At 51.8% G+C, this 20,352-nt stretch overlaps 6 protein-coding genes across 6 annotated transcripts; 4 read left to right on the top strand and 2 right to left on the bottom strand.

The window, feature by feature from the left end:
* Positions 1–66: 66 nt before the first annotated feature.
* Positions 67–1,245, top strand: BO79DRAFT_239651 (uncharacterized protein; the record flags this gene model as incomplete). The annotated part of the gene is made up of 5 exons (XM_025684939.1): positions 67–137; positions 192–328; positions 386–631; positions 692–868; positions 957–1,245. The coding sequence occupies 5 exons, from the start codon at positions 67–69 to the stop codon at positions 1,169–1,171; spliced, it is 846 nt and encodes a 281-aa protein (XP_025536671.1). The 3' UTR covers positions 1,172–1,245.
* A 254-nt stretch (positions 1,246–1,499) lies between these two features.
* On the top strand, positions 1,500–4,397 carry BO79DRAFT_178689 (uncharacterized protein). The gene is made up of 5 exons (XM_025679994.1): positions 1,500–1,545; positions 1,600–1,707; positions 1,773–2,458; positions 2,523–2,744; positions 2,800–4,397. The coding sequence occupies exons 1-5, from the start codon at positions 1,537–1,539 to the stop codon at positions 4,322–4,324; spliced, it is 2,550 nt and encodes an 849-aa protein (XP_025536670.1). The 5' UTR covers positions 1,500–1,536; the 3' UTR covers positions 4,325–4,397.
* Positions 4,398–6,000: 1,603 nt separating this feature from the next.
* Positions 6,001–6,953, bottom strand: nctA (negative cofactor 2 transcription regulator complex subunit BUR6; the record flags this gene model as incomplete). The annotated part of the gene is made up of 2 exons (XM_025678762.1): positions 6,001–6,263; positions 6,344–6,953. 2 exons carry the CDS (start codon positions 6,951–6,953, stop codon positions 6,001–6,003), a joined length of 873 nt encoding a protein of 290 aa, XP_025536669.1.
* A 2,278-nt stretch (positions 6,954–9,231) lies between these two features.
* On the top strand, positions 9,232–13,134 carry BO79DRAFT_289606 (uncharacterized protein). Its single transcript, XM_025688800.1, has 6 exons — positions 9,232–9,466; positions 9,544–9,653; positions 9,716–10,104; positions 10,159–10,438; positions 10,506–11,529; positions 11,594–13,134. Exons 1-6 carry the CDS (start codon positions 9,423–9,425, stop codon positions 12,654–12,656), a joined length of 2,910 nt encoding a protein of 969 aa, XP_025536668.1. The 5' UTR covers positions 9,232–9,422; the 3' UTR covers positions 12,657–13,134.
* Positions 13,135–13,281: 147 nt separating this feature from the next.
* Positions 13,282–15,975, bottom strand: BO79DRAFT_272123 (coronin; the record flags this gene model as incomplete). Its single annotated transcript, XM_025687412.1, has 9 exons — positions 13,282–13,914; positions 13,968–14,676; positions 14,726–15,187; positions 15,253–15,356; positions 15,430–15,478; positions 15,533–15,675; positions 15,741–15,809; positions 15,860–15,888; positions 15,942–15,975. 9 exons carry the CDS (start codon positions 15,973–15,975, stop codon positions 13,717–13,719), a joined length of 1,797 nt encoding a protein of 598 aa, XP_025536667.1. The 3' UTR covers positions 13,282–13,716.
* A 616-nt stretch (positions 15,976–16,591) lies between these two features.
* On the top strand, positions 16,592–19,834 carry BO79DRAFT_239646 (putative kinesin family protein (KlpA)). The gene is made up of 5 exons (XM_025684938.1): positions 16,592–16,776; positions 16,831–17,359; positions 17,720–17,851; positions 17,906–19,470; positions 19,524–19,834. Exons 1-5 carry the CDS (start codon positions 16,759–16,761, stop codon positions 19,698–19,700), a joined length of 2,421 nt encoding a protein of 806 aa, XP_025536666.1. The 5' UTR covers positions 16,592–16,758; the 3' UTR covers positions 19,701–19,834.
* Positions 19,835–20,352: the final 518 nt, after the last annotated feature.

Raw genomic sequence — 20,352 nt, 5'->3', positions numbered from 1 at the left:
ACCAAATAACAATGATCTCTGCGCGCCTCCCTAGGTAATCCCATATCACCAAACTGTAAGCTCACCATGGCCTCCTATCACCGAGTTCTGGGCGTCTTCGGCAAGTCCGTCAAGGACAAAACGCTGGAGTGCGATTGGTATGTCGACCCTTCTGCTTGACATCAGGGTAGCTCAAGTAACCAGTTTACTAGCGATATTCATCCTTGGGAGATCAAAATCAACGGTGAACAATGGCCAGGAAAGATCCGCCTCATCGGGTTCGTGGATGTGTTCTTCCTTTTCTCCTACTCGGCCAACGCACGCTTCGAGAAGGGAATCATTGTCTACAGTATGACATGGTGAACCTTGCCATTAAACTGATTAGTGGCCGTTAACTTGTTCATAGAGGAAAGATACGACCTTGAAAAGCTCCATCAGCAAAGCGACGAAGCACATGCGGAAGCTGGAGAGAAGATTGTCGAGGGAGATCTCGAGAATGCTAGCAAAGAGTCTCTCTATATTTCTGCTGCTCCAGAAACTCCTTCGTCAGGTTATCCAAGTCAGGAAGGCAAGCTGAGAGAAATTAAGACTGAGGTGGTCGAACTCGGTCCCCAGACGCCGGGCTCGTCTTCTCCGTTGGAGAGCAAACAAGGCATGTTCTGTTTAGTGCTTCACAGCTGCACGAGAGCAAGTCTGGTCTAACTGAGCTCAGCCACAAACCAACCCACGGAGAATAAAAACCGTCTGGACCGTCTAGAGTTTGAAAACACGACATTGTACAAAGTACGCAGCTTGGGCTACGAAGTGGGTCTCAAAAACCGATATCCAGTCTCCTCCATTCAGGAATGGGTCATCGAAATCAACAAGCCCTACCATCGGGCGCTGAGACGTATGTGGGCCTTGATCTTTTGAAATTCGCACATATCCATCTGCTCCGTTTATAGATGCTGACTATGCCTTGTGACGTGTGTAAACAGGACGTATTAAGCGGGCCATCAAAGAACACACGACCACTGAGCTCTTAGAAGATGTGGTTAGATGTGGGTTTATTTCACATGGTCAAATGGCCGGCCACGTTCTGTCCAAGTATCTCGTTGGGGGTGTTTTGGATGATACTCTGACGAAGTATATCGAGGGATTGGCGGTGGGAAATGGGGCGGGAAGGGTGCCACTAGCTAACGAGGGGTATTGAGTATAGACATCTGTATCAAGGATTTATATACCGGTTGGATGTTGGATGCAACTGCAGTTGGTGCTCATGATTAGATGGGTTGTGATAGTGGTTCATGATTGTTGTAGTAGTTATAGTTGCTTCTAGAATAGGAAATGTTATGGAGGTATTTTAAGTAGTGTCCCAGGAATCTAACCCAAAAGGGGTAAACTGATAAGGCATCACAACTAGGCCTGATTTGGCAGGCGGCACTAACCCCTTTTTGCGCGGGCGAGCAATTGCATCGCCGGCCTTGAGATTAATCTTCAGCTTCGACCTCCCCGCGGACTCTCTACTCCACTTGGGTCGGCTCCAGTTCCGGAGTAATATGCTGTTCCTACAGAACAATGGACTTTGTACGACTCCTCCCGTCCTTTCCCTTGTCGCCGTCCCTCAGCTAATTCCTCCAGTGGTCTCGTCTCATCGGGGGCTCCCGCTCGCTGTCTACTAAAGGCTTCCGGGCGTCCACTCCCACGGAGCGATTGGCGTCCTTCAAGCGGACATGCAATACCCTTCAGGTGCGTCGGCCCTTCTTTCTCCTCCTAGCTATCCCCTCGTGATCTTTCCTGCTCATCAAACCTAGCAAATATGGCGCTCCAATAACTCCTCCACCGGAGAGCAATCCGCAACCGTTCACGCGCGTAATTGCATTGATCGCCTCATCTCCGTGCTGAGCGACGAATCCCGCGGCCCAGCTCCACATCCATGCCTCGCATATGCCTCCTCTTCGCAGATCTTCGTCACGGTCACTAAGCTCGCCTTGTCTTCCTACGACGATGGCATGCTCCGATCCGCGACCGTGTTCTTCAACACCCTCATCGATTCGGAGGTCGATGGTATTGTCGATAATCGACTCTTTGCCCGCGCACTGGTGGATTTAGTGCGACGTGCGGATAAACACTCGGAGGATGTTGAGGGACGACTCGTTGAGCTACTGTTCGGCGTGGCTAACAATATTCGTCTACAGCCGAATATTCTTCCTGCGTGGTTCGCCCCGCGGTCTGATGAACAGGAACGCGAACAGGGCAATGGTAATAACACTGGGGCTGAATTTGCGGGTGCAATGAGGAAGGATGATTTTCCGTTGTTCTACCTACTCGTAGAGTATGTGCATCATGCTGGTAGGGCGGGTGATTTTGCTCGTACGGGGTTGCTTTATTTGATCGAGACAGCTTCCAGGTCGAAGAACCTTGAGAGGTGGCTGATTGAGAGTGATCTTGCTACGCTTATGGCTACTGGATTGGGTGCGCTGTATAGTCAATTGGGCAGGTGAGTTCTATTATGGTTCTTCGCGGTGATGATGAGGACCAGTGGCTGATATCTGTTGCAAAAGCTTGACCTTCCCGGAGAATACGGACGAGAATATCCCTCATATCATTGCGCTGTCAGATCACGCGCAGCAAGACACTGCTCTTCCGCCAGTGCTGGGCATGTCGATGGATTCGTTCATGTCGTATCTGTTGTTCTGGCAGGATACTATTGATCATTGCAAGTCGGCGGAGGTTAACGGGACTTTGTTGGATCATTTCCAGATCCTCTTCCTGGAACAACTCTTGTAGGTTCGGTTGTATTGTTGCTGGAATGCCGCTTGCTCACTATAACGCATGCAGGTACCCGTCTTTACTTGAGTCTTCCGATGTGCAAGGGGGTTCAACGGCTGCTGTGCTTACCTACCTGTATCGCATTCTCGAGTCTGTACACCAGGAGGACTTGGTCCACCGGATTCTTCATTTCCTGCTTGCGTCTCCCTCTGACTCGGAGCCTGCGGCAGTCGGAAAGAACATAGGTATGTCTGCCAGCCGACGCAAGTCGCTAGATGTCTTGGCCGCTTTCTCCGAAGAAGCTGCGCGGCCCTCGCCGTCGCTTTTCAACCTGAGAGATCTTGCCCTCCTTGGACTTCAGTCGACAAATAGACAGACTGTTCTGGCGACATTGCGGGTAATGAGCACCGTCCTGCAACGGCACCATACCTTTGCACGATCATTAATCCGCACCGTTCCTGGCCAGCATGCCAAACAACGGACTGTCGGGGCGTTGAACGTCGAGCTGGAACAGCTTATGAACATGGCCACATCTACCGTTGATGACCCTACGTTGAATGAATCTTATGACAACTACCTTAAGGACGGGATGGCAATTCTCGAGGCCCGGCTGTGCATTCCCCCGGCCGAGGATTACCCGGGAGAGAGCCTGCCACTCGAGCTACGGCACGATGACCCCATTGTGCGCGAGCTGCTCAATTGCCTGGAGAACTTTTTCACGAACAGTGTTATCGTGAACCTGGCATTGACCGAAGTCCTCGGGAGCATCGCCTCTTCGCACCTGATTGCTCTTGACGGCTGGCTTCTCGTGGACCCTTCCAAGTACATCTACAACACATCAACGAACAAATCTTCAGACGAAACCCCTTCGACGACCCTTATTGATCAGATCCAGCGAGCCTACGAAGAGCCCTCCTGGTCCCACACCGACACTCCAGCCCTCACTTCGGTACTTCAGAAGCTCGTGCAGAAGATCCAGAAATGGCGCAAGGACATGCCGGACTTTGACATCCTCGTCGCCGCGCGTCGCGATCTCCTACACCAGGACGACGAGCCCGCCAAAGCGTCCGGGCGTTCTCAGCGCAACTCCGCACCTCCTACCCGCTCCTCCTCCCGACACCCAACATCCAACCTCGACTCGGACTATGGGTCCCCTCGCGGTCGGTCAAGTCGACCCCTCGAGTTCTCCAGCACTGCCACCTCCTCTCCCAGTCGCGACGCCATCGGCTCTCCCACCCGCGACCTCCCCTTCCGACCGCCCCGCGATGTCTCCACGGCGCGCAGATCCGCCGCTGAAGACCTCCGCCAGCGACTGGAACAGCCATTCCCAGTGGACGATGCGCCTCACGATGCCAACAACAATACCACTGCGGAGGAAGCAACTGATGAAGCAAACGACGACGCGGGCGACACTGCAGTCGTCGACGAAGAACCCCGCACCGCGACTCTGGGGCATGTCCTGACCAACGTAGTCATTCTCTATGAGTTCTTGTTAGAAACGTCGGCTGTCGTGCAGGCGCGGGGAACATTGTTTGGTGAAGCGGGATACCCTGGAATAGATGGTCCTGTAGATACTGCTACGGTTGAGGCGTAGTCAATTACTGTTTGTATTGATAGGGATGTTTAGTAAAGTCGTGGGCGGGACCTGCGATTATGGGTGACTGGCTGATTGTATGGATGGAATATATATACATCATTATATCTTGTTTTATTTCTGGTAGTATATCGTGTCTGAAATAATACAGACTGATGTAGTTATCACAGTGTACGTAGTAGCTACTAATGGCTGCCTAAGTGCCCGGGAAAGTTTGGTTCATTAGGCAGTCTAATACCTTACTATACTAAGTACCAGTCGACATCTATGATGACAGCCTGGAGTAATGAACACTCTTGCCAATTAGAAGTCAACCGTAGAAGTGATCGTCGCAACAGATTTTCTTACAACTCCGTGGAGCACTCATAAAGTCCTCTTGACAGGGTAGTAGTAGTAACACCCGTTGCGGTACAGTTGCTGTATAGTGATAGACATTCAGGAACAATAATATACAATCAGTAATCGACTCATGGATACTACTGTAAACTAATAATATACATATAACATAATAATAACCATATAAACACTAATTTAACCCCAAATAGTACTTACTATTAGTAAGTAGGCTTGTTTTTTCTGGGGCTACTAACAGTAGTAAGATGATAGCATGGAGATGGAATCGAAATATATACTGACACAACTATCTACTACGTCATTAGCTACAGTTGTTATCACCGATTTGCCAGTGGTTAGCCCATCACAATAACCACACAATCAGACTACTACTACCTACCTCCTACTCGAGTCCTTCCTTATAGAGATATGACAGAGTCAGATCGAACCTGATCGTTTATGTAGACACGTGACTGAGATAAATGGACAATCCCAATGCATGCAGTGTCATGTGACATCAATTGGGGCACTTGTAGTAAGAAAGAAAAGATCTCACTCAGTTATGCCTGGAATCGTCCTGTATTTGATATATGGATAGGAATATGCGTAAGGAAAGATAGTTAACCATGCTACACTTTTAACTAAGCCGGATCATATGTTGTTTACTTCATCACTCGTAATTACGCGTCTCGTTACGCGTAGATCATACATTCGGCGGAGTATACTCAGTAGATAGTATAGGTACACGCGCAGCAAAGTCCATGCAACACAAAACAAGCAAGGTAAGTTGGCTTCCCCCCTTGCCTTCCCGGCTCCCTTTCTAGTCATTATCGATACACACATACAGTACAGACTGCTTGTCACTCCTCGCGTAGTAAAGACAAGCAAGCGAGTAAGAAACCAAGCAAGAAATTAGAGAAATCAGATACCCAATGGGATGGTAGAAGGTAAAGAATCGAGAAAATAAGCAAATAGTAGTATTCACATCACGCGATGCAAGCCCAACCAACCATCCAACCAACCTGATCATGCCCCCGTTACCACAAACGCCATATATAGATAGAGAGAGAAACGGTGGTAGCAGAAGTAGTAGCAAGAGTATGATAGTAAGTCAAGTCAAGTATGCGCCCGCTCTTATCCACCCAGTCTAAAGGATAATAGTAAAAAAGGAAAAAAAAAAAGTTGAACCATCAATATCGATATCGAATCGAATCGAATGGCTGCCCATCGCGCAAGGAAATAGAAAGTCCCTCAAACCACATAATGCATGCCAGCTGACATTCAAGCCAGTTCGTTTCAAATAAGACGCGCGAATTGAGAAAAAGACTCGTAGTGGACATTAATCAATCACTTTCTTCTTTCGGACGACGTCCACCGCGCTTTCGTTTCGGTTGTTGTTCATTTTGATCACTGTTATCGTCGTCGTGTTTGCGACTGGCCGGTTGATCAGGAACCTTGGCGATGATGTCAGCGAGGAAGTCGAGCACTTCGTCTTTCACGACGGCTTGTTTGAGATGCGAGGCTGTGACGCGTTTCGAGTTGCGGTCTTTGGCTTCGCGTGCGGCTTTGGTGACGAGGGAGATCATGAAGAGTTCGAGTGCTTTGGCTATAGTTTAATTTTGATTAGCGGTGATCTTCCTTGAATATACGGCAATGATTGCTTCGGAGATGAGGGTGGCAACTTACACACTGCGATGGGAGTGACTTGAGCGACTTTACCGACATCTTCATCGGCTTGCATAATGCGCTTTATGCGCGCGACAGGAAACTTGGTCTTCACTTCCACATTGACGGGTACAGGAGCGGGCTTCGGAGGCTCTTCTTCTTCAATTACAGCGACGGGCTCCTCTTGTGGTTCCGGTTGCGGTTGAGGTGGAGGTGAAGGTACGAATTCCTCTTCTTCGTCGACAGGGTCGACGTACTTGGAGACGGGCGGGTGAGGCGCGACCTCGGCCGCTTGGGCGATACGCGACGAGCGACGAGCCATGTCCGGATCGGGAGGGAAGTATGAGGAGGATTGCTGGGGAACCCTGGTCTGCGGGACCGGGTGGTGAGGAAGCGATGGTTGTTGTGGTAGAGGTGGTGGTTGATATTGCGGGGTGAAGAACGGTGAGGCGTCGTAGGAAGCGCGATGGACGAAAGGATTCCCGAATTGGTAAACGGGGGAGTGGTGAGGAAGTTGATAGTGCGTGTTGTGGTTGAGGTTGTGGTTGTTGAAGGTAGGTGAGAGGGGAACTGACTGGAAGGTGGAAAAATCAGGGGATCGTGGACGATAGGATTGGTCTTGGTCTGTCATTGCTGTGGGGATTTTTTTTTTTCTTGTTTTTTTCTTTTTTCTTTTTTCAATTTATAATATTTTTTCTTTTTCTTTCTTTTTTTTTTTTTCTTAAAGCAGAGATCCAGGCGTTATGGGCGATGCGCGTGCGCGCCTAACAGGAAAACGGCCTAGTATGGAATAAATATGGGGAACGTCTTTTTCGTACCTTGGCCGCCAAAGTTGGAGTGACAACAACAGATTGGGGAATGGAGGGATTTAAATCTACCAGGCTGATACCGTGGCCGGCATAACACACCACTGGAATACAGGATCTGGAGGAATTTCTGCCCGGGATCGAAAATGTAAACGATTTTCAATCCCACAAACACTTTCCGCGATGAAGAAGATACTCGTGGTCGTGAAACCGATTTGTTTGGGGATGTTTTTCTTGTTTGTGCCGATCGCGCGGCACGGGTGGTCCGAGCTTCTTAAGAGCGAATTTGGTGTAATTTTTGAATAAGTTTTTTTTGGTCGAGAGCAAAAAGTGCGTGTACGAAAGGCGTGGCGTGGGTGGCCCCAGCATCCAGAGAGGAGACGAAGAGGACCGGCGCCCTTTCTTCCGGGGGAGCAGCAGCAGCGGCCCTTTTAACCCTGGCCTGCCTGTTCCACTGCTCGCGCTAAAAATACTGTTCCTCAGGCTCCCTCTCCGATTTTTCTTTTTTTCCCCATTTTTACTTTTTCTGGGTCGGACGGAAACTGCTTGACTCTAACCTGACGGGTGGTACCTTCCAGTCACTCATCCTTCCTTCCTCTACAACATCCCCCCCCAAATCCTTCTCTTTAATTAACCATCCTCCATCATTATGATCACTACGCCATCTTCCTTCTCTTCGTTCTTGTTATTCGGCATCATCCGTCATGAAACCCCAGCCCTTCTAACTGACTGATCCCAGAATATGGCATCTTCCCCCATTTCATCCCGACTCTCATGTCCATCACTCCGGTGACGCGCTGCTGCCTCATCGTGAGGCCGTGGATGAGTCTCACTACTCATGTTTCGGGGTGTCAACTCAGCTGCGAACGAACCACTCCTCTCGTCGCCACCCCGCCCGGAGGCACTGGTTAAATGGTTCGTTCCCTGATTGGCCCCCCTCTGCTTTTGGCTTTTGCCGCGCGTGATTCCACCCGTCGAGTCTGCGTCAATGATGCAAAGCCACAGATCGTATACTACTGCTTCTCCCATGTATCATTTGTTGCTCAGTCGGGGTGTTGGTGTCCCCCTGACCCTGTAGATAGTAGCTCTCTAATGCGGGAGCTAGTGACTATGTCTCTGATAGTCATGTCATCACCTATCTTGTGTTCCTTGTTCCGTGTCTTTGTTCCTTTCCCCTTTCATCATATTATCTATCCCTCTGGTTGATATCCCCCCACCAAGACGCGTGATGATGATAAACAGAGCTCCAGAGATCGGGGGAGAAGGACGATTTGGCGCGCAGAGACCCACCAAAGGTATCGCCGCCGTCGGATCTCTCTGTGCTATTGCTATCTGATGGCAGTACCCCTTCGGTGAGGGAGTAAATAACTTGATCTAATCTGAAAGCGCGTCGCTGGTTTCCCTTGGGCGGTACTTTGCGTCCATTTGATTTGCCCGTCGGAGATGAGAGGCAGATCTGCCTCTCTCTGACAGTTACCTAGTAGGTAATTTAGAGATAGGGCTAGAGAATGCATTCTTTCCCAGAGTCGGTCTAGCGCTGATTCTTCCGTAACCCAGGTTGGAATCTGGAATCCTATCCTACAATGTAGTCGCAAGGTAACTCGTCTGCCTCGAGTTCGTGGCGCGCAGCAGGGATGAATGATGGATGACAACCAGGGGTCCAGTCGCCGCAGTTGGCGGTGTGCCGTGCCGCCTTGAATATCCCTATGACTGGTCCCAAACCTTAGTTATTTAGTGGTCTGCAAATGACAAAGTCTCATTTGAAACCGCACGTTCTGGACGATGATGAGGCTGGACTTCCGTAGTTGGTATAGTTAGCAAGTTGTTCCGTAGAGAGGATCTCATCCACATCCCCAATCCTTCTTAAGCGCCAGCGGTATCCACTAACAACTTCAGCGTCACGGAACGGACAACCAAACAGCAAACCAGATGATCGATGTCACCTTCCAGTCAGGAAACAACCGAACGCAGGCGCTGGAGAAGAGGAGCAGAAGGGCGGGGCGATGCGCCGGAAAGCCTCGGACAGGCGGTTGTTCCGCTCCGGCCCGCCTCCGGCCTCCAAATTTGGTCAAACAGGCACAGATTGTCCATCGCGACATTCACCCCGATTGTCGATTCACGGACTTTGCATTTCCGAGCGACGCCAGCAGGAATGGCTGCCACCTCCTATTGATGGCGAATTAGATCGCGTTCTTTGTCTTTGCCAGTGTGGCTGTCCTACTATTCCCTTTTCTGCACATTGACACCTTTCTTCTGGACTTACCTTTCCCTCCGGTCTAGCCTCGTCATCCCCGATGGCTGTCGCAGATCAGCCTTCGGGCTTGATGGACATCGCCAGGTAGGTCATATTCCAGCCTTGCGCTCTTCGGTCATACATGTCTTTGACCCGAGAACTAATTCGCGTTTCCAATACAGCTCTCTCACCCAAGATGAGATCCCGTTCAAGCTGCGATGCGCCATGTGCAATAAGCTTGCCGTGAACGCCTTTCGCTTACCCTGCTGCGACCAAGCGATCTGCGAACATTGTACGCATCCGTTGACGACTCCGTGTTATATTTCCATTCCATTCTAACCAATGTTCCTACAGGCCAGGCTTCTCTCCCGGAGACTTGCCCCGTATGCGCGCATACTCCCATCTCGCCCGATCTATGCAAGCCGAACAAAGCGCTCCGCACCACATTGAAGGCCTTTCTGCGTACAGAAGAGAAGAAGCGTGAGAAGGAGCGACAGTCAGCAACCCCTGCGACGCCCGCAACCACCAATGGTGCAACAACCGCGGACGGCACTCCTGCTCAACTGGAGACACCTGCGGTGCCGAGCGCCGCCGAAGTTCCAGTCTCTGAAGAAATCCCTGCACCTAGTGAATCTGTCGATGCTCCGCCGGTAGAAACAGTCAACCCCGCGGATGCCGGAGACCTAAATGTGCAGAACACACCAGGTGTGGGCGACGAAGCACCTACAGAGGCGCAGGCCCAAGTATGTCACCCAACATCAATCGCCTACATCTAGGCTAATCTCCCACTCGCGCAGGATGACCAGTCTACAAGTGTCCCTGCTGACACGCAGAACGACGCTGGGGATGCGGAACACGACGGATCTGGTGAAGGCAACGAAGCCGATGAAGCCAAGACCGACCAAGTCAACGATGACGAAGCGTCCCAAGGTCCGGCGGGGAGCATGCTCCCAAATGGTATGGGCTTCGGCATGGGTGCCGGGATGTTCCCTAATATGGCTTGGAACAACAACGGTGGTTTCAACCCTATGGCCCAGTTTATGAACAATGGAATGTTCAACTTCCCTAACGCTATGGGTGAGTTTCCGCTCGTCATCTCCTGCCCCGAGGCGAGATTGGATTGATGAACTGACGTGCGCGCTAGGAATGCCTGGCATGGCGATGGACCCGATGGCCGCGAATCAGGGTATGTTTGGAGGCTACGGGATGAACATGAATGGCATGAACATGGGAATGAGTTTCGACGCGGGTCAGGGGATGTATGGGGGATGGGACGGCTCACAGAACAATATGTGGAATGGAGGCCAAGATAAATTCAATCCAAATGCTTTCGCAAATGGTATGGGTCCGCAGTTTGGGGGCCCCTCTGGATTTGGCGGTTATAATATGTCTCAACCCAACGGAGTTCATGCTCAAATGCAGCCGCAGCAGTTTCCTAGCCAAGATTATCCAAATGGCTCTTATGCCGGTCATGGCAGAGGCGCGTTCCGTGGCCGTGGCCGCGGAGGATTTGCCGGTGGTCGCGGTGGTTTTGGAGGGCATATGCAACCCAATCATCCTGCTAATGCTAACTATCCAGACTTCCCAAACCATAATCCCCTTAGTGATGGTCAGGATGGCGTATCTGGGGACATGTCCGGGGAGGTCAGTACTGAAGCCAATAAGGAAGGTGCCGGCGAGAATGCCCTAAGTGGCGATGTGACTTCTGCTCAAGATGCTTCGGCGGGAGATGCTGCCGCTGCTGCCGAAAGCATGGGTGAGAACGGGGAATCTGATCCCAACATCAATAGAGACTCTACACAAGAGCTTCCAGGCCAGGAGGAGAATCAGCTGCGTGGGATACCGACAATTGATAGTCTAGACCAAGTCCACGCCGCACAAGGCATGTCGGGTGGCCCTATGGGCATGTCTGGCCCTATGGGACCTGGCTTTGGCAGAGGTGGCTATATGCGCGGTCCCTTCCCAGGCGCACGTCCTGGTGGCTTTAACGGTCCTCCGTTTATGACAGGCTCTAACATGTATCCCGAGCCTCGCGGACAGGGTGTTGAAGGTGCACCGGCAGCTCCCCGAGCCATGCGAGAAGGTCTTCCCAACACCAGCATTCTCCGGCAGCGGAACTTTCATGGACGTTCCTCGGCGACTCCCATGAGGCCCGAAGCCTCACAAAGGTAAGAATAATGTTCCACATGCAACCCATTGCAAGCCCAACCAATATTGATGTTTCCTTCTCAGTGTGACCCCAACCCCAGGACAAGAGGACCAGCGCCCACAGTCCGTGCCAAGATCGAAGTCGAGAGCTAGATCGGCATCAAGATCCAGGTCCCGATCTCCTCCATCTCGTGCCGATAGTCGCCGCCGGTATCGTGAACGTTCTCCGAGTGTCAACCGTGGTACTGAAGAATCCGAGCGTAGACGAGATCGGCCAAGGAGGCCTCGTCGGGAGGACAAGTACGAAGAGCCATCCACTGCAGAAGATGGTCCTCGTATCCGCTCCCCGTCTCTAGAATCCAGAAGGTCCACTCACCGTCGTGACAGAGAGCGGGATAGACGCAGCGGTCGCCGGTCGCATCGTTCGCATCGTCACCGTAGCTGGAGCCGCAGCCCGAGTCGCAACGGCGACGCCGCCGGACCCGGTCATCTCTCTTCCAAGGTCGAAGACAAGGATTCTAGAAACAAGCTCAGTGATGCGGTAGACCGCAGTTACCGGTCTGGTAAGGACCGCTCAAGCCGTCGCGACGAGGACCGCGATAGAGATCGAGATCGAGACCGAGAAAGAGACTCCCGCCGTCGGGATCGGGATCGCGATCGCGATCGTTATCGAGAGCGTGAAAGAGATCGCGACCGCGACAGAGATAGGGAGAGAGAGCGCGACCGCGATCGTGATCGTGACCGGGACCGCCATCGAGAACGCGACAGGGAGCGTGACAGAGACCGTAAACGCTCTCGCCGCGACCGTTCTGAATCCCCCGTCAACAGCGAATACTCCTCCCGCCAGTCCCGCCGCGCCAGGCGGGACCGTGATGAAGACAAACCTTCAGCAGCAGCAGCAGCAGAGCCAGAGAAAGACCCCCATACTCTGGAACGAGAGGCCAGGAACCGCGAGCGCATGCTGAAGGAACAGCAACGTCGTGAGGCCATGCATGCAGACCGTGATGCTGGAAAGTCTTCTCGCAAGCGAGACAGCCGCGCCATGGCAGGTGGGCGTCGCTTTAGTTACAAGTACGAGGACGAAGAAAATGATGACGCTCGAGCTGCGCGCGTCGAGAAGGAGCGTGAAGCAGGTCGATGGAAGTAATCGCTCTCCTACTTCTCCTCATATATTTCCCACGACCGATCAGTTCACCTTCCTTCTACTACTCACACATGCATCACACAACACCTCTATATCCCACCCCCATACCACCACTGACTCACTCACTCCCAAGGTACTTCCATACAAGTACCTATATCCTCCCTACCTCTATCACCCAAAGAAGCATAGAAAAGAGAGATTCTTACGGGATATCCTCCTAATCTAACACCAAGAAAAAATTACTCTCCATTTTAATCCAAGCGCTCATCATCCAACACTTCTTACATTCTCATGTCACAAATTCTCAAACCAAGAGGGAACAGAAAGAAAAAAGGGTCCCAGAAATTGCATGGCGTGCATTCGTGGTCGTTGCCGGTGGATTGATTTCATATTACTATCTAGTATATTTGAGAGAGATGGTGCTTGCAGGCGCCCCCAGCTGCAGCTATTTCATATGGACGGCGTTGTAGATAAGATTCACATACTATTTTTATTCACTACTCCTAGTTTGTTGCTGGAATGAAGGCCTGGAGAATGTGAGATGTCTAATTTTTAACCTGATCTGTTTCTTCTCTATGAGTTAGTAATACTAGTATAGTAGTAGTAGTGGGCTGTAACAGAATACTCATGAAGCGGACAGACCGTGGTGGTATATTTCTTGTCTACAACTAACTACTAGTAACTACCCACACTAACCAACCCGCCTTTAGAAAACCTCCATTCTATCCAATTTCGCCTCAATCTCGAGTAATCTTGCCACCGCTGAATCGACAACAACATAATCATCATAGAAAAGAGAGAGAGAGAGGCAGAGAGACACTGGTATTCGTATTGACATTGACATTGCGATCATGCTGCAGGTCATCAAGAATATAATAACACACAACGATGACGGGCTATGGACATAGAAGGGCAGAAAGAGGGACAGGGCTTTTGGAGCGATAATAGGGTGTTAGGGTGTGTTGTTAAGGATAATAATGGTAGACAGCACAACACAAACGACTAAGGAAATTCAATACAGTACATTAAAGGATCCAAAGTTCTGGAAACTAATATCAAAGGCTTAGCCCAGCTTAGCCTTGAGGGACTCGATCTCTGCAGTCAGGCTCTGCATCTGCTGCGCTTGGGAGGCGATCGTCTTTGTCTGCTCGGCGATCAGGTCCTTGATCGCTCCGATCTCGCGCTGGACGGCGTCTGCTGCGACGGCAGCGCCAGTGGAGATGTCGGCGGGCGCGGCAACGGGGGTGATGACGGGGGAAGACTGCAGGGTTGTTAATTGGAGAAGGATTTTGCTAGGGGATAGGGATTGCGTACCTTAGCAGGGCTTGCTGCCTGGGTCTTGACCTCCTCTTCCTTCTGGTGCCATGGGCTGGCCTTGATGGAAGGAGATGAGGCTTCGGGAGAGCGTGCAGGGCGCTCCACGGGCTTCTGCACCTCCTCAAAGCTCGAATCCTCCTCCACGGTCTCGACCTCCTCATCGTCGGCAAACTTGGAGACCATGGCGGCCATTGAGGCACCCTGCTCCTTCATGGACGGGGCGGGCTTGGCCACCGGGGTCGGCTCGGGGGCGGGTTCGGGTGCCTTCTTCACGGGACTGGGCTCGGCGGCCTTGGGAGCCGGTGCCGCCTCGGGTTCAGAGGCGCCCATGGTGGAAGTGGGGGCGTCCTGCACTCCGGTGACCTCCTTCAGACCCTCACCCTCGTAAAGGTTGGCCATAGAAATCTTAGGTGGAATGGCCTCCTTGCCCGCAAGCCACTCAGAGGGGCCCATAGCAGGCTTCAGGCCAGTTGTAGGGGGGTAGATATCGTCCTGGAAAGTCTCCGCACGGCGGGGCACGATGAAAGAAATAGGTTCAATGTAGCCATCGTTAACGGTCTTGAAGGCACGAGCGACTTCGTTGTCGTGAGTGTTGACTCCACGCTTGGGCATGAAAGCGATACCACGCTGGGGATCGGCGGACTTGTATTCGGCAAGGTATTCGAACTTGTCGTTCTCGAGTTCGAAGTAGCGGATGTTACCGTCACTAGACATTGTTAGCCACGGCCAATACCTGGTTATCTCTCTAGACTTACCCTCTTCCAGCAAGGTACAGACACTGAGTGCCCTCGTCCCAGAAAGGCATGCATACACCGGAGATCGAGTCAAGGGTCTTAAATCCGTTGATGGGCTCCCGAGGAGCGCGGATATCCCACAGAGCCAGCTGGCGGTCACTCATCTTGGAGAAACCGGTGGTTGCGATCCTGTCGTGCTCACCAAGCCAGACTGAACGACTGTTCTTGGCACCAGAGTGTCCTTGTGTCTCATGCGCGGGGCGTTCCTGACGCACATCCCAAATGCGCAGCTTCTTGTCTCGCGAGGTCGTAACCAGAAGGGAGCCGTTGGCGCTCCACGACTGTGATTGCACAATGTCGCCCAGGTTCAGGGTCAGCTTCGGGGCGCCCGCTTCGATATCCCAGATCTTGACCGTGTAATCGCCGGAGGCCGTTGCCAGGATGTTTTCAGCGGCGGGGTTGAAAAGAACGTGACCTATCTTTCTGAGGGGGCGTTAGACTGTGTCCGCAAAGCACAAGCATTCGAGTAATATGACGATTTCACTCACTTCGGGTGACCGGAAAGCTTGCCAACAGGTGCCACATCTTGGATCTCATCGGGGTCAAGATCAGGGCGCAGAGTGAAGTTCTCCGGCACACGCCAGAGGAAGACCTATCATGCGACCAATCAGTACAATGAACAAAGCAGCTGCGGTGGCGTGTGGGAATTTCATGAGGGATCATACCTTGCCGTCATCAGATCCAGATGCAATCAGATCATCGTTGAAAGGGTTCCTAGTTCTGTTGGTCGTGTGCTACGATAGGGTGTTCACAACAGCCACTGCTCACCAGTCGGTATCGAGGACCACGGCAGTGTGACCCCGGAAAAGAGGTATCCTCTCGGGCAGCTTCCCGCGCTCCTCCAGAGGAATGACAGCAAATGCACCTCCACCACCGGCTTCCCAGTTCACGGAGAGGTATTTGGGGTTGGCCTAGTTGTAGCGTCAGACGGACCTGGTAGGTCGTGGATTAGGGGCGGCGGCAACAACGGACGAACCTTGACGAGGTTGGTATCCCAGGCGTTCTTGGAAACGCGAAGATTATCATAGCATTGCTCCTGCGACGACTGTGAGATTATGTCGAGTCTGTGAAGGGTCCAAGGGGCTTGTAGCGCACCTTTCTCGTCGGCCGTCCGAAGACGTGTCCTACTACCTGTCAGATTGCGGGCAGCCTGTGGGGAGGGGAAGAGGGAGCTCACGGTATTTCGAGGAACGCACGAATCGACCAGACATGATGCTGGTAGTTGAGAGGGTCACAGGGGGAAAGAAATGGCACAAAAACAAATAACAATGAAAGAAATGGAGGCAATTGGGAGAGATAAAAGGGTCTCAATGACCTTGAATGGGGGGGGGGGACGGGGAAAGCTTGTCGGTCTGAAAGCAGCCGCCGTTACGGAGCCAGTCAGGGAGAGAGAAGTGGAAGTGGGAAGTGGACACACCCGCGTGCGGGCCAGAGATGAACAAGTGTGGCTCAGCAGGAGGAGTGGAAGATAAGGGACACTGGCAAAATATAGAAGTGCCAGAAGTGATAATGGAGATGTTGCAAGCGCAATGTCACAATTGAAAAAAACAACTCGGTCTACTCCAACAATATTCTACTCCTAATCTATCAGTGCAAGTTCGTCACAAACCAAGTAAATTAAGAAACGGTATTGTTGTATTCATGACCGACATTACCTCTAGCCTGATGGGGCAATGGCGCACCCCGCCGGGCCCGGCTGAGTCAGCCAAGTTTGTTTACCGCCCGCCGTCACTCCAGAAACGCCCACCAAAGCTGGCCGGCAATCGAACCGTCGTGATAAACTAACTCACCTGCGCTGCCTCGACCTGCACCAAACGACCCGCTGACGTCCCGACTTGCGATGCAGTCCTGCCCCTAACAGGTAGCAGCCTGATTTGGATTTGATTGTCTTTGCTTCTCTGATTCAATAACACGCGCTTTTCTTTCCATTGTACTTCCCTTGACGCACAAATTCTCGAGTTGTCAGGGGTCGAGTTGGCCCGCCTGTGGAAGCTATGGAGAACGACCATATGGTGATTTCCTTCAATCGCACTTGACAAGTGATGATTGCTGATACAAAGTGGCAGATGCAGTCCAGATCGTCCGCCCGTTCACGAATCCCCACTGGTCTAAGAGAGATGAATCCGGCCTCGACAAATGCCCGCTCCGGTCTTTTGCAACCCGGTACCATTGCGGGCGCCGTAACCAGCAAGACTACGAGCCTGTCGCGTATGTGTCAGGAGCTGTGGAAGCGGAGCAGCGAACAGAAGCTGACAGTCACAGAACCATCTCGTCCCAGAAGTACTACGCAAGCACCCGAGGTTGGCAGAGCCGGAGCCGGAGCAGCATCGTCGCGCGTCAACAGCACCACTAGAGTCCACACTCGCGCTAATTCGCACTCATCATCCACCTTGACCAGATCAGCCACCACATCCGCGCGATCGAAAGGAACCATTTCCGGGGTTCCCCCCGCTCGACCACACACCAGTATGTCTCGCTCACACTCCGTTGCCAGCTCCCGAAGACCGAACGGCCACGGCATCCCTCGCCCCGCGACATCGTTGGATACTCATGATGAGGAGGACTCCGCCGCTACTGTACTTGGTAAACGAAAGGGTAGGCCCACCCCGTGCTTTGTTCGTTCTGCTGCATATTTTTGCGCCCCATGCGATACGTCAAGCAATCGTGCTTTGCGGAAGTGGCCCAATAACAGTCCTGAGACTTTATTGTGCACTTCCCTAGAAGAGTTGGACCTGAAACCCTCCCCCATTGACAAATCGGATTTTGCCCCTTTGCCTTCACATGGTGCGCCAGCTGGATCATTATCTTCGACGAACACGGCCGCGACTACCCCAGTCAAGGCTGCGCCGAATAAGATTCTGTCTCCTAAAAAGCACTCTGCTAGGAAGAAACCACCCCCTTTGCCGCAATTTCTTACCAAAGATTCAAAGATTGAGACATTTAACTCTTCTACAGGTGCCGAGTGGGATCAAGAAAGCCGCGAAAAGACAATGGAGGATCTCATGAACACTTTTGTGACCAAGATGAGCCAAGCTGGACAGGAGAGTACCGGCATGAAGGAAGCCCTCGAGCTGTATAAATCTAGAGGTAAGCAACCTGTCGACAAGCACGCTGGAAATCATTGAGCTGAGGATTTTACAGTCAGCGAGCTGGAGGCTTCTCGAAAGGAGATCACCGACATGAATCTGACCCTTCGGGTTGAGATGGAATCACTCAAGGTCCGACTAGGAGCATCAGAGGATGCCCTGAAGGATGCGCAGAGAGAGCATGAGATGGAACTCGACGAAATTGGCTCTCGTCAGCGCAGAGAACTGGAGTCCGCGCGGTTCGATGCTAAAAGGGAGTTGGAATCATTGGCCTCGCAACATCAAGAGGAGATCCGTGAACTAAAGCGACGATTCGATCATGAAATGGAAGACGAAAGAGCTGCTCGGCTTCGGGAAATCAGTCAGATGACCTCACAGACAGCCATTGACACGCAAAAGACAAATATGGAGCTTGAAAGGAAAGAGCGAGAAATCGCGACGCTTCATAATGACATGCAAGCTCTACGGGCGGAACTTGAACGTGAGCGCAAGAGCAACCGGGATCTTCGCCAGAACCTGGACACGGCCAGTAGCAATAGCGTGACAATGGAGTCGTCTGTCCGCGCACTCAAGGCAAGGATTGAATTTCTCGAATCTGGACGGGAGGAGCAATCCCAGGCCTTTGAGCGCTTGAACCAGCAGATGATGGATGCGCTGGCCGAGACCAACGCTACGAAAGACAAGCTGCGGAAGGAAGAGACCCTGAGAAGGAAACTTCACAATCAGGTGCAAGAACTCAAAGGCAACATTCGCGTGTTTTGTCGAGTCCGGCCATCACTGCCTTCCGACCCTCCCACTGGCTCGGCTCAGATTCAGTATCCCGACGAGACAGAGGACAGCAAGGAGATTGCCGTACTGGGCCCAGAAGAGAAGAGCAGCCTCGGTACAATCACAAGAAAGAACAGCAACTTTTCGTTCGATCGTGTTTTCGGACCGTCGACGCAGAATGCCGAGGTCTTCGATGAGATCAGCCAACTTGTCCAAAGCGCCCTGGACGGATACAACGTGTGCATTTTCTGTTACGGTCAAACTGGTAGTGGAAAGACTTACACGATGTCTTCGCTCGACGGTATGATTCCTCGTGCAGTGCACCAGATCTATGAGACAGCTACTGGCCTGGAAGAGAAGGGCTGGCGGTACACTATGGAGGGTAACTTCGTTGAGGTGTACAACGAGAATTTGAACGACCTTCTTGGTAACCCTGAAGAACTGGACAAGAAGAAGCTGGATATCCGCCACGACATGCAAAGAGGGAAGACGATCATCACGGATGTCACTACTGTCCGGTTGGAGTCTCCTGAGATGGTCGAGACAATCCTAAAGCGGGCCGCCTCCAACCGCTCTGTTGCCGCTACCAAGGCCAACGAGCGATCATCCCGGTCTCACTCGGTCTTCATTCTCAAGTTGATCGGTGAGAATGACATTACTGGTGAACGCAGCGAAGGGACACTCAACTTGGTTGACTTGGCCGGTAGTGAACGTCTGAGCCACAGTGGTGCGACAGGTGAACGCTTGAAAGAGACGCAAAACATTAACCGCAGCTTGAGCTGTCTGGGAGATGTTATCGCTGCCCTTGGACAGGGCAAAGAGGGCGGACATATTCCCTACAGGAACAGCAAGGTTCGTATATTTGACTCAATTATTCAGTAGCGAAGTAACTGACTTGTATGCAGCTTACGTATCTCCTCCAATTTTCCTTGGGAGGTAACTCCAAGACTCTCATGTTTGTCATGGTCAGCCCGCTGCAGGCACATCTGGCGGAAACGTTGACCAGTCTCAAATTTGCGACCAAGGTACATAACACGCATATTGGGACGGCCAAACGGCAAGCGCGCGTTCGTGATTCTTAATCTATGATACCTTTTGATTTTCTGTTCTGGGTGGCCTTTATGATCCAGGCCTTGGCAGAGGTGTTTGGGAGTTGCTTTTCCTCTCTTGGGAGTGAGATATCAGCCTGTTTTGTTTATACCTGTGGATATTATTGGCTTAATATTATGCCGATTCCTTTTGTCAGCAGTTTAGTCCGGTTCGAGTAAATATGAATCGAGTGCGTACATACATACCTTGGGTTCTCTTTTTGGTCACCTTTTAGGTTATTAGCGCAACCCCATCTCGCGCCTCGCAGCCGCAGGCAGACTACTAGCAAGCCTCTACGACCTTCTCCCCTACGGGTATTCCGAATGACTTCGAGATACATTCATCGACGCTCTCGTTCTCAGCGTAGATTTTCTGACTAATTTCCAAAAGACTGTTGTGCTTATCATCGTGCATGATATCGGCAGGTTGAAGATGGTGGTGGCTTTAGGGTTTTTGTGCTGTCGTTGATGCTGGTTGGATGTGGAAGGACATCACTGTAAGGAGATTGGACCGAGGGACGAGGGGCGTTATAAATTGCAGATGAGGGGGTCCAGGAGTCGAAGCTAGAGATTGTGTATGATTGTGAGCAAGCATTCTGCCATGTAAGACAGACCGGAGGAGGCTGCGAGGGTTGTGCTGGAGATT

Source organism: Aspergillus costaricaensis, assembly GCF_003184835.1.
Source record: "Aspergillus costaricaensis CBS 115574 unplaced genomic scaffold BO79scaffold_29, whole genome shotgun sequence".
In the NCBI taxonomy this organism is placed as follows: Eukaryota; Fungi; Ascomycota; class Eurotiomycetes; order Eurotiales; family Aspergillaceae; genus Aspergillus; species Aspergillus costaricensis.
The sequence above is the reverse complement of the archived record's forward strand: the minus strand, read 5'-3'. Positions and strand labels throughout refer to the sequence as shown.